The sequence below is a fragment of the Numenius arquata genome, chromosome 29 (genome assembly GCF_964106895.1).
Source record: "Numenius arquata chromosome 29, bNumArq3.hap1.1, whole genome shotgun sequence".
Lineage (NCBI taxonomy): Eukaryota > Metazoa > Chordata > Aves > Charadriiformes > Scolopacidae > Numenius > Numenius arquata.
The window spans coordinates 457726-469308 of NC_133604.1; the positions used below are offsets into that span (position 1 = coordinate 457726).

The 11583-nt window shown below is 58.3% G+C and overlaps 1 protein-coding gene across 1 annotated transcript; it reads right to left on the minus strand.

Annotated features, from left to right (window-relative positions):
* Positions 1-380: 380 nt before the first annotated feature.
* Positions 381-10954, minus strand: GALNT6 (polypeptide N-acetylgalactosaminyltransferase 6). Its single transcript, XM_074164912.1, has 10 exons — positions 10467-10954; positions 9353-9525; positions 7245-7394; positions 6907-7141; positions 5347-5464; positions 5026-5226; positions 4383-4514; positions 1170-1271; positions 760-912; positions 381-494 (listed from the first exon to the last, which is right to left on the minus strand). The coding sequence occupies exons 1-10, from the start codon at positions 10952-10954 to the stop codon at positions 381-383; spliced, it is 1866 nt and encodes a 621-aa protein (XP_074021013.1).
* Between the last annotated feature and the right edge of the window lie 629 nt (positions 10955-11583).

Sequence of the window (11583 nt, forward strand, 5' to 3'; positions counted from 1 at the left end):
ACGGAGCATCCCTGGGCATCTCCAACTGGTACCACGGAGCATCCCTGGGCATCTCCAGCTGGTACCGGGGAGCATCCCCGGGCACTTCCAACTGGTACCACGGAGCATCCCCGGGCACCGCCGCCTTCCGGGCTCCCTGGGGTACGGCCTGGGCTTCCCCGCTCCAAAGGCACGGGACTGAGTTCAAGGCAACTGTGAAAATGCAGCATATTTAAGGCTTCCGCTTCTTAAATTAAAAAAGAAGGAAAAAAAAAAAAACAACCAACCAAAAAACAAACAAACAAAAAAAAAAGTGAAGTGTTTTTTTTGGATTCTGGTTTCCTGAGCGCAGTCGGGGCGGTGCGGGGCGGGGGGGGGCGCTCGGGCGCTGCTCCCCCGGTCTAGGTGAAGGACCAGAGCTGGTGGGGGTCTGTTGGGTCGCAGGGAACCATCGCCGGGTGCTTCCCTCGCGCCGTCAAGCACATCCCGGAGGCCGGGTTTTTAATCAGATGATCCTGCCCGAAAAATAAAGACCGGCACCAGCTCAGCGCCGCCAGGGCCGGGGGGGGGAGGAAGAAAGGATGTGCCCGAGGTAAAGAATCACAGGATCTTCTTGGTTGGAAGGGAGCTTTGGGATGATGGAGTCCAACCAACAAGAAGAAGCAGCAGCAGGTTGAGGGGTAGGGCGGGGAGGTGGTGGTGGTGGTGGGGGGGGGGGATGATGATGATGCCACCATCCCCTCGGGGTGGGTTCCAGGGATGGAGAAACCATCTCCTCACCTGCGCCAGGTCCCACTCCTCGTTGGCCGGCACCCGTCCGGGTTTCCCCCGGTACTGGCAGTTGCCCAGTTCGGCTGAGCCCGAGCCCCCCCGCAGGCAGAGCTCCTTCCCGATGTTGTGCCGCAGCTCCCGTTGGCTGGTGTACTCAAAATACTGCGGGAGGGGCCACACACACACACACACACAAAGAGCAGAGAGGGGGTGTCATGCTGCTGCACCCCCCACCACCGGGAGGGAAGGGGGGGGGGGGGTGTCTGCAGGAGGGGGAACCGCTTGGTTTGGAAGCGGTTTGGTTGGAAGGGGGGGGGGGTTTGGTTGGAAGGGGGGGGGTTTGGTTGGAAGGGGGGGGGGTTTGGTTGGAAGGGGGGGGGGTTTGGTTGGAAGGGGGGGGGGGTTTAGTGAGTGCCCACCTGGTTGCCCCCCATGCCGTGGCAGGGGTACATGATGAGCGGTTTCCCACCGTGGTTGTTCTCACCCACGTCCAGGCAGCTCTTGGTGCCCTCATTTTTTATCTGGGGTGGGGGGGAAATAAAAATAAAGGGGCGGGGGGGGTGTTAAAATGAGCTCTGAGGAGCCTGGGAAAGGGGACCTGCCTCGGGTTTGGGATTTGCGGGGCATTTCGTTATCGTTGTACAAACACGACGCCGGTACTAGGTGCCGCGTCCGGGTTCCCTTGTCCTTTTCCAGGACGTGAGGAACAACCCGGAGCCGTGGTTTTCGGGAAACAAAGGTGAAGGGGAAAAAAAAAACCAAAACCAAACCAAACAAAACCAAAACAAAATAAAACAAAACAAAAAAAGAACAAACCGGCCGGGTGCCAGCGGGTTTTTCCCAGTGGGTGCTGCCACCTCGCCCTGGCCGAGGAGGGTCGGGCTCAGACCACCCCCTCACCCCCCCCCAAACACCCAGTTTGGAGGAAAAAAAGGCTATTTTATTTTTTTTTTTAATGGCAGCTCCATCCTCAGGACTTGAAAAACCCAACTGGGGCGGCGGGGGGGGGGATGGGCAGGACGCAGAGCTCCAGCTCCATCCCTCCGGGGGACCCGGAGGGATGGAGCTGGAGCTCTGCGTCCTGCCCGTCCCCCCCCCCCCCCCCCAACCCCCAGCTGGGTTTTTCACCCCGATTTCAAGAATTCAAGATTCATAAGGCAGCAAGGAGGGTGCGCAGCAAGCTGGCTACCCTGGACTTCAAAAGAGCAGACTTTGATCTCCTGAGAGATCTGATTGGTAAGGTAGCGTGGGAAAAAGAACTGGAAGGGAGAGGGGCCCAAAAAAGCTGGGTGGTATTTAAGGATTGCCTCCTCCAAGCTCAGGAGAGGTGCATCCCAAAAAAGAAGAAATCGGGCAAAATAGCCAGTAGGCCGGCGTGGATGAACAAGGAACTGCTGGACAAACTCAGGACCAAAAAGGAGGCCTATAGAGGGTGGAAGCAGGGAAAGGTAGACTGGGAAGAATACAGAGAAGCTGTCCGAGTCACCAGAAACCTGATCAGGCAAGCGAAAGCCCAGGCAGAACTAAATCTAGCCAGGGATGTGAAAAATAACAAGAAGAACTTCTATAGATATATCAGGGATAAAAATAAGACGAGGGAAGCTGTGGGTCCCCTCCGGAAGGAAACGGGAGACCTGGTCACCCAGGATGTGGATAAGGCTGAGCTACTGAATGACTTCTTTGCCTCAGTCTTCACTGGCAAGGGCCCTAACCACACTGCCCAAGTCACGGAGGGCAAGAACAGGGGCTCTGGGAATGAAGAACCACCCACAGTACAAGAAGACGAGGTTCGAGACCTCTTAAAGAACCTGAAGGTGCATAAGTCCATGGGACCTGATGAAATCCATCCACGGGTCCTGAGAGAACTGGCGGACGAAGTTGCTAAGCCCCTCTCCATCATATTTGAGAAATCGTGGCAGTCTGGTGAAGTTCCCACTGACTGGAAAAAAGGGAACATAACTCCAATATTCAAAAAAGGAAACAAAGAAGACCCGGGAAACTACAGGCCGGTCAGTCTCACCTCTGTGCCTGGCAAGATCATGGAGCAGATCCTCCTGAAATCCTTGCTAAGGCACATGGAGAATAAAGAAGTGATTGGAAACAGCCAACATGGCTTCACCAAGGGCAAATCGTGCCTGACAAATTTGGTGGCCTTTTACAATACTGCCACAGAGTTGGTAGACAAGGGCAGAGCGACTGACGTCATTTACCTGGACTTATGCAAAGCATTTGACACTGTCCCGCACGACATCTTGGTCTCAAAATTGGAAACTCATGGATTCGATGGATGGACCACTCGGTGGATAGGGAACTGGCTGGATGGCCGCATCCAAAGGGTTACAATCAATGGCTCAATGTCCAGGTGGCGGCCAGTAACGAGTGGTGTTCCGCAGGGGTCGGTACTGGGACCAGTACTGTTTAACATCTTTGTCGGTGACATGGACAGTGGGATAGAGTGCACCCTCAGCAAGTTTGCTGATGACACCAAGCTCGGTGGCGCAGTTGACACTCTGGAGGGAAGGGATGCCATCCAGAGGGACCTAGACAGGCTGGAGAGGTGGGCTCGTGCAAATTGCATGAAGTTCAACCAAGCCAAGTGCAGGGTCCTGCACCTGGGACGTGGCAACCCCAGGCACAAATACAAGTTGGGTGGAGAATGGCTGGAGAGCAGCCCCGAGGAGAAGGACTTGGGAGTGCTTATGGATGAGAAGCTCAACATGAGCAGGCAGTGTGCACTGGCAGCCCAGAGAGCCAACCGTGTCCTGGGCTGCATCAGGAGAAGTGTGGCCAGCAGGTCTCGCGAGGTGATTCTGCCCCTCTACTCTGCGCTCGTGAGACCCCTCCTGGAGTACTGTGTCCAGCTTTGGAGTCCTCAACACAGAAAGGACATGGACCTGTTGGAACGGGTCCAGCGGAGGGCCACGAGGATGATCAGAGGGATGGAGCACCTCTCCTATGAAGACAGACTGAGAGAGCTGGGGTTGTTCAGCCTGGAGAAGAGAAGGCTCCGGGGAGACCTTATAACAGCCTATCAATACCTGAAGGGAGCCTACAGAAGAGCTGAAGAGGGACTCTTTGTCAGGAAGAGTGGTGACAGGACAAGGGGCAATGGTTTTAAATTGGAAGAGAAGAGATTTAGATTAGATATAAGGAAGAAATTCTTTACAGTGAGGGTGGTGAGGCACTGGAACAGGTTGCCCAGGGAAGTTGTGGATGCCCCATCCCTGGAAGTGTTCAAGGCCAGGCTGGATGGGGCTTTAAGCAACCTGCTCTAGTGAGAGGTGTCCCTGCCCATGGCAGGGGGGTTGGAACTAGATGATCTTTAAGGTCCTTTCCAACTCTAGCCATTCTATGATTCTATGATTCTATGATTTCACCCAAACGCCACGTCCCCCACCCCGCAACTCGCCCCCAAACCAGCTCTGCCGGATTCCAGCTCTCTGGCTGTCAGGCAGAGCCCCAACCTGCCCCGTCAGGCGGTGAGGGACGCGGCTCCACCAAAACCCTCCTCCTGGAGGGAGGTTTGGCTGGTTTAACCCCCCCCCCAAAAAAAAAAACAAAAAACCCACCCCAAATCCAACCTTTTGGGGGACTTCTAGCCAAAGGATAAACCAGGGCAGCCCGGTACGTACCGCTCCGTAAAAAGTGGGAGTCAAGTCGGGAACGAACATCTCCGGGTAGATGGTCTGGAGGTACCAGGTGAAGTTCTTGCAGTGGAGCTGCTCCCTCAGCTTGCGCCGGTCTGTAATGTCACCATACGTCTTCTATCGACAAAGTCACGTGAGAAAATTAAACTAACCTCCGAAGCCAGCAAGAAACCCCCCCCCTCCCCCCCCACCTCGACCCCCCCAAAAAAACCAACCCAACCCCTCCCAAGCCGGGGGCTCAGAGCTGAGGGGTCCTCTCGGCTTTGTCACCGCCTGTCACAAGGACCGAGACGGGTGGTGGGGTCTTGTAGGACATCCCCGGCCCGTGGCGACGTACGCGCTCACCGAGAGGTCTGGGACAATTTTGGCATCAACGTTTTGGTGTAGAAAACACCGTTAAAAATGAAAAACAAACCAAAAAAAAATATATATATTAAAAATCGATGTTTTCTACTAGAAAACATTCTGGCCAAATAGAAAAAAAAAAAAAGCTTTTTGGCTACATCTTTCCACCTGCATTTGCTTTCCCACCTCCAGGCTGAGCCCACCCCTTCCCTCAGGATCAGGAGGATCCTAGCAGGATCAGGTCCCCCCCTCTCAATGAGAGCCCCCGCTACGTGCCCGGTACCTCTCTGGCCATCTGGGCGGCTTGCTGGTTCCTCCGGTAGAAGATCTCCTTGTACTCGTCCATCCAGACCTCGGCCAGGCGGACCTGGTTCCTGGAGATGACCTGGGTGCCCTTGGGGAAGGTGTGGGGGCTCTTGGAACGGAAGACGTGACCCACCACCGAGCAAGGGATGATCTCGACTTGGCCCCCGCACTGCCAGACCTACGGGAAGGCAACGCCTGAGACGTTTGGGACGGGGGGGGTGGTGGTGTCCAACCTCCCCCCATGCTCCCCAACAGGGGTCATCCCCGAAGACGCCCTTTGAAGAAGACCCATCCTTACCCTGAAGGACATCTCCACGTTCTCGCCCCCCCAGATCTCCATCTGATCGTCGTAGGAGCCGATGTGCTCGAAGTAGGACCTGGAGATGGCAAAGAGGCCACCGGCGAAGGTGGGGGACCTACGGGGGAGGGGCAAAAATGGGGTTAAAATAAAACTAGACAAGCAGAAGGCCGATTTTTGGGGAGAACGTGGCCCTCACGGTGGGTGTCAGCACTTTGCAGCTGTGTGTGGTTTGCCCCCCCCCCCCCTCCCCATTCTCCCTGCCCCATCCAGGTGTGGTGGCTGCCAGGAGGGGTGTGGGGGGGACACAGGACACACATGGACGGTGGCAGCGTGACACCGAGGGGCCTCGCCGGCGGCTCTGGGCTCAGAGAGAGAGGGGGATATTGTTACCGAAAACCTATCGCCAAAAAAAGATGTGGGGGGGTGGGGAGGGTGGGGGGGAAGAGATTAGAGCCCGGCGGCCGGCGCCCCATTCACTCCCCCGGCTTCTCTAATCTTTTCCATCCGATCTTTAGAAGAGGCTGGAACAGAAACTCGCTTTTATTAAGGAAAAAATTTGAGAAAAAAAAAAAAAATAAAAAAAATAAAAAAAGAGAAAAGAAAAGGGAAAAAAAACCCCACAAACAAAAAACCCAGGATTCTCTGAAAGCCGCTGCGTTCCTGCCCAGCGGAGATGAGACGCTGCCGGGAGCCAAACCGCCGGCTGGTGGTAAAAGGGACCTTTTATTGGGACGGGGACGTCTCCCGGGTGACCCCCGCACAAAGCCAGCCCGGCCGCCGGCCAGGGGACGGGATGGGGACGGGGCCAGGCGGGGTGTCCGGTGTCCCCCGGTGGGAGCAGCCGGCTTGTCGCGGGGCACCGCCGGAGAGGTGCAGGGGAAAAAAAAAAAAAACCAACAAACCATTTGAGGGTTTCTCTGCAGGGAAAATAGGGGGTTAAAAATAAGGATTTTGGTGCAGCCTGATCCGCAGGTGACACCTTCTTGCTGATGTGCCCACCCCGTGCCCAGGTAGGTGGGCATCCGAGAGCGAGAAGATGCAGGACAGCGATTAAACCCTCAAACAAGAGGCTTTGTAGGAGCAGAGAGAGCCTGGGGACAACTCGAAGGTGGTTCTGCAGAAGGTTCACGTTGGCCAAACCCCAGCGGAGGTTTCTCCTCCGCCAGCCCCACGGCTCTGATGGCGCCTGGGCACCACCATCTCCCGGGCACAAACCGCCCGAGATCCCTCAAACCGAGCATCCCACGGGGGAAGCTGCTGGGAAGGGACAGCATCGCCCAACCCGGAGGCACCGAAAACAGGGAAAACCCCAGTTTGTTGGAAAAAGGAGCAAAACCAACCTTTTGGAAGGTTTTGGAAGGAGGAAGGGGCAGTTTCCCAGCACAGGGCACCCAACTCTGTGCCACCCCTGGTTGTCCCCCCCCCCCAAAATATGCTCAGCCCCTTCACTTTGCAACCTTTGGGTCCCGACAGGGCGTTCCCAAGGCTCATCCAACCTTTGTTCCCACCACACCAGCTCCGAGAACGGATAAAAATCCCCTCCCGGCGATGACTTACTTGATGGGGAAGGTCTCATCCTTCCTCCGCTGCCTCTCCCGGGGCGGGACGATCTCCCAGCCGAAAGTCAGGCTCCAGTCGAAGTTGCCCCGGCTGTGCTGCTTCCCGTTCTGGATGGGCTTGGAGAACTCGAAGGTGTTGAGATCGATGGTGGCGATGTCGGGGCTCACGACGGCCGTGGGCTCTTCGGCAATGCGGGACAAGAGGGGCTCCAGCCAGCCGTGGAAACACTCGCCTGGGGCACCGGGAAGGGTTTGCCCATGGATTGGAGATGGCTTCACCCCCCGCACCCCCCCAAATGGCTCCCCTGGGGATCCTGGGAGGTGGTGGGTACTCACAGTGGGCATCCAGGAAGGTGAGGACCTCCCCGCTGGCCACGCTGGCCCCCAGCAGCCGCGCCGTGATCAGCCCTTTCCGCTCCTTCTGCCGCACCACGCGCACGATCTGGAGCTGCTCCACGTAACGATCCAGCTCATCCTTCAGGTACTCTGGGGAGAGGAGGGGAGGGGGGGGGGAAAGAGGAACCGGGTCCATCAGAGTCGGGGGGGGGGGATGATGGTCCCTGTGGCCCACCAGCCCACCCTGCTGCCCCCATCCCATCCCATCCCACCCCATCCCATCCCAGGACCCGCTGCTCAGACCCCGCACCCGGGTTGGGATCCGGGGACACAGGGAGCCTCCTTTCCCCCAAATCCAAAAGCGGTTTTGGCTAAAAAAAAGTGGGTTTTGCAAAAGAACTGGTCACATCCCCCCCCCCCCAAAGAGGGGTTAGAGCAACAACAGGGTAAGGAAGTCTCATTCCCTGCGGCTAAAGTGTCACCAGGACCGAGCTGTCACCGCGGGAAGGGACAGGGGACAAGGTGCCACCCTGGGAAACTGGGATTTCTCTCCTTTCTCGGCAGATGCAGCCAAACCAAAAGCTGGGAATGGCCAAGCGAGAGCTGGGATGGACGGGGACCCGTCCCGGGAAGTGACTCTAATCTCATCAGTGTCCCACCCCTGTCCCCGCCGCAGCGGGACGGGCTCACGGGAGGTAACGCCCCGCGGCACCCCGAGGTTCCTGCTCCTCGGGGAGCCCCGTGGGCGGAAAAGGAGCATTTATCTCTGGGGCGAGGACAAAGTCCGCTCCCCTCCAGCGCCCTGACACTGAACCGCATCGTTAATTTGCTCTGGGTGCAGCTAACGAGGATTGCAGCCTGGCAGGCACGCCGGCCGGCGGGTGAGGCGTTGGCAGGATGCTGGAGGAGCGCCCGGTTTTTCTCCAGGGCTGGGTCGACGGCAGCGCCGGAGAAGGGAAAAATCCCCAAGGGCGCTGCGGGGCGGATGCGAAACAACGTGGAAGAGCTGTGGGATGCATCCCGGGAGACTCGACACGAGCCGCTTCTCCTCCAAGGGGTTCGGAACCGCTGCTCCCAGGGAATGGAGAGATGCTCGGCATCTCCCTGCATCCCTCTGGCTCCTGCATCCCTCCACGGCCCCTGCATCCCTCTGGTCCCCGTGTCCCCACCACAGCTCCTGCATCCCTCTGATTCCCGCATCCGTCCCACGGCTCCCTACATCCCCTCCATAGGTCCTTCATCACACCATGGCTCCTGCATCCCTACATGGCCCTTGCATCCCACCATGGCTCCTGCATCCCCTCCATGGCCCTTGCATCCCTACATGGCTCCTGCATCCCTCCACGGCCCTTGCATCCCCTCTGATTCCTGCATCCCTGCCACAGGTCCTGCATCCCTCCCACAGCTCCCTGCATCCCCTCCATATTTCCTTCATCCCACCATGGCTCCTGCATCCCTGCCACAGGTCCTGAATCCTTCTGGCTCCTACATCCCCCTCCATAGGTCCTTCATCCCACCATGGCTCCTGCATCCCAACATGGCCCTTGCATCCCTCCACGGCTGCTGCATCCCTTCCATAGGTCCTGCATCCCTCCAATTCCCGCATCTCTGCCACAGCTCCTGCATCCCTCCCACAGCTCCCTGCATCCCCTCCATATTTCCTTCATCCCACCATGGCTCCTGCATCCCTGCCACAGGTCCTGAATCCTTCTGGCTCCTACATCCCCCTCCATAGGTCCTTCATCCCACCATGGCTCCTGCATCCCAACACGGCCCTTGCATCCCTCCACGGCTGCTGCATCCCTTCCATAGGTCCTGCATCCCTCCAATTCCCGCATCTCTGCCACAGCTCCTGCATCCCTGACACAGGTCCCACATTCCTCTATCGCCCCCGCATCTCCTCCGTAGGTCCTGCATCCCTCCGATTCCTGCATCCCTGCCACAGCTCCTGCATCCCCTCCGTAGGTCCTGCATCCCTCCGATTCCTGCATCCCCTCCGTAGGTCCTTCATCCCACCACGGCCCCTGCATCCCTCCGATTTCCGCATCCCTGCCACGGCTCCCCGCATCCCTACGGCCCCTGGATCCCCCCCCACGGCCCCCACCCACCGTCGGTGCTGGCGTCGTCCACCAGGATGATCTCCTTGAGCAGGAGCGCCGGGGAGGCGTGCAGGACGCTGTACACCGTCCGCAGCAGCGTCGACCAGGCTTCGTTATGGAAGACGATGACGACGCTGGTGGTGGGCAGGGGGGGGCACCGCTTGAATTTCTGGTCGATGCACCTGCGAGAGAGAAAAGCAGGGGTCTAAGCAAGACGGGGAGGGCGGGAGGGGACACACACACACACACACACGGCAGAAACACCCCTCGTGCCCCCCCAAGCCCCACGGCAGCAGAGCGGCTCCGGGCCCCGCTGGGTCTCAGCTCCTCGCTGCTTTGATTTCAATGGATTTCTACCTCCCCCCCCTACCCCCCCCACCCCCCACCGGTCGAGTGAATCCCATTCCCGCCGCCTGCCCGGCCCCCGTGTCCCCCCCCATTGTCACCGCTACACCTGCTAAGCACGGATAATCGCCTGCCGGCGCAGGGGGGGCGGTTTCCATGCCAGGGCTGAGTTTCTACCCCCTATTCAAGCCTTTCCCCCCCCCCCCCCCTCCACCCCCCGAGCAGGCAGGGGTCAGGGTTGGGGGGGGGGGGGGCAATGCTTTAATCTGGCAGCCCATGGCGGGCAGGCAGGCGAGGAAACCTCTCGAGTTTATGCCGTTTCCTTCACACCCCCCAAACCCCACTTCCCCCCCCCACCAGCCCTGACCCCAGCGGGGTCTGAGGCTGTTCCACTCGGCTAAGAAAAGAAAAAGTCCGATTACTGGAGCCAACTGAAATAAAAGAGGGAGAGGAGGGAAAAAGGCGGGGGGGGGAGGAAGATGCCGGAGCCACCCGGCCGCCAGCAGGTAGAGAGAGACACAAAGAGCCGCCGCTGGCTTTTGCCCGTCGCTGTTAAAAAAACATCCTCAAAAGGATAAAAATTAGGGGAAAAAAAAAATTATAATAAATATATATTTTTTTTTCAGCCTTCCCTTCGTTCCATCCCCTGCCACGCTCGGTGATATCCCGCTCCCAATCTGCTGTAATTTCTCTTTAAACTTGTAATTTCACCTAAACCCCCCCCCCTCCTCAACCCGGGAGCCAAAGGACCCCCAGGGCTCCGGGCGAGGGCTCTTACTCGGGGGGGCGGCTGTCGGGCCCCAGGGCTCGCTGGAGGGAGATGCGGTCGCTGGCGAAGGCGTTGAAGCAATGCTTCTCGTAACCTCGCTCCTTCTCCTTCGTCTCCTCCGGCGTCCAACGATCCTTTTTGAAGGCTTTGCCGTCGGCTCCGGGGCTGGCGGGGTCCTGGGGGGGTCTCTCCATCAGCGGTCGAAGTTCCGCCGCCGTGTAGACGCCGGGGGGGCAGGAACGGGCGCTGGGAGGAGGTTCCTCCTGTTGGACCGGAGCCCCGATCTGCAGCTTCGGCATGGAGTCTCGGATGTTGTTGACCGCCCCCAGCATCAGGTCCAGGACTTGGTCCTTCCCCTGGACGATGTTCTTCAACCAGGGCTCCTCGCCCGGGTCCTTGCTCCCCACGTCCTTCTGCAGGATGAAGAGGAAGATGACGAAGACGGCGCCCGCCAAAGCCACCTTCAAGGGGCTGTAACGTCTCCGGAAAAGCCTCATTTTATTTATTTATATATATATTTTTTTTTTTTTTTACAAACACCCCCCCCCCCCCCCCAACCCCCGTGTGGTTTCCGGAGGGGTCCTCCTCCCTGTAGCGATGGGTGTTTCAGGGCCGGGGGGTCTCAGGGTGTTTCATGATGCTCTGGCTCCACTCCGCTGACCTGGGGGGGGAGGAGAAACACCCGCAGGTTAATTCACAGAGAGGATGCGCTTTGGGTGCATCCCTTCGATATTAATATTAATTATCTATTCATATAAAGTTCATTCCCTGCCAGGGAGCGAGCGAGAGCCCCCGCAACCCCCTCCAGCCCCTAAACTCGCACTGCAAAATAAAACACCCCGGGGGGGGGGGGGAAAAGGAAGTTTGAAAGATGCTGTGAGATGCGCTGGATCCGGCCACCACGACTCCGGTATGTTCCCAGCAGCTTCTCCCGCAGCATCCCTCCCCACCCCCCCCCAAAAAACCTCCCCCCCGCACGCCGGGACCAGTAGAACGAAGCTCAAATTTGCCAAACGACTCGTGGCCGCCTGGAAAAAGCCTTTCCCCGGGTGTTTTCCCTGCCTGCAGCCTCGCCGGGAAGGAAAAAACACGCGCAAGAGCCCGCGGCGCTTGGGTTTGGGTTGAG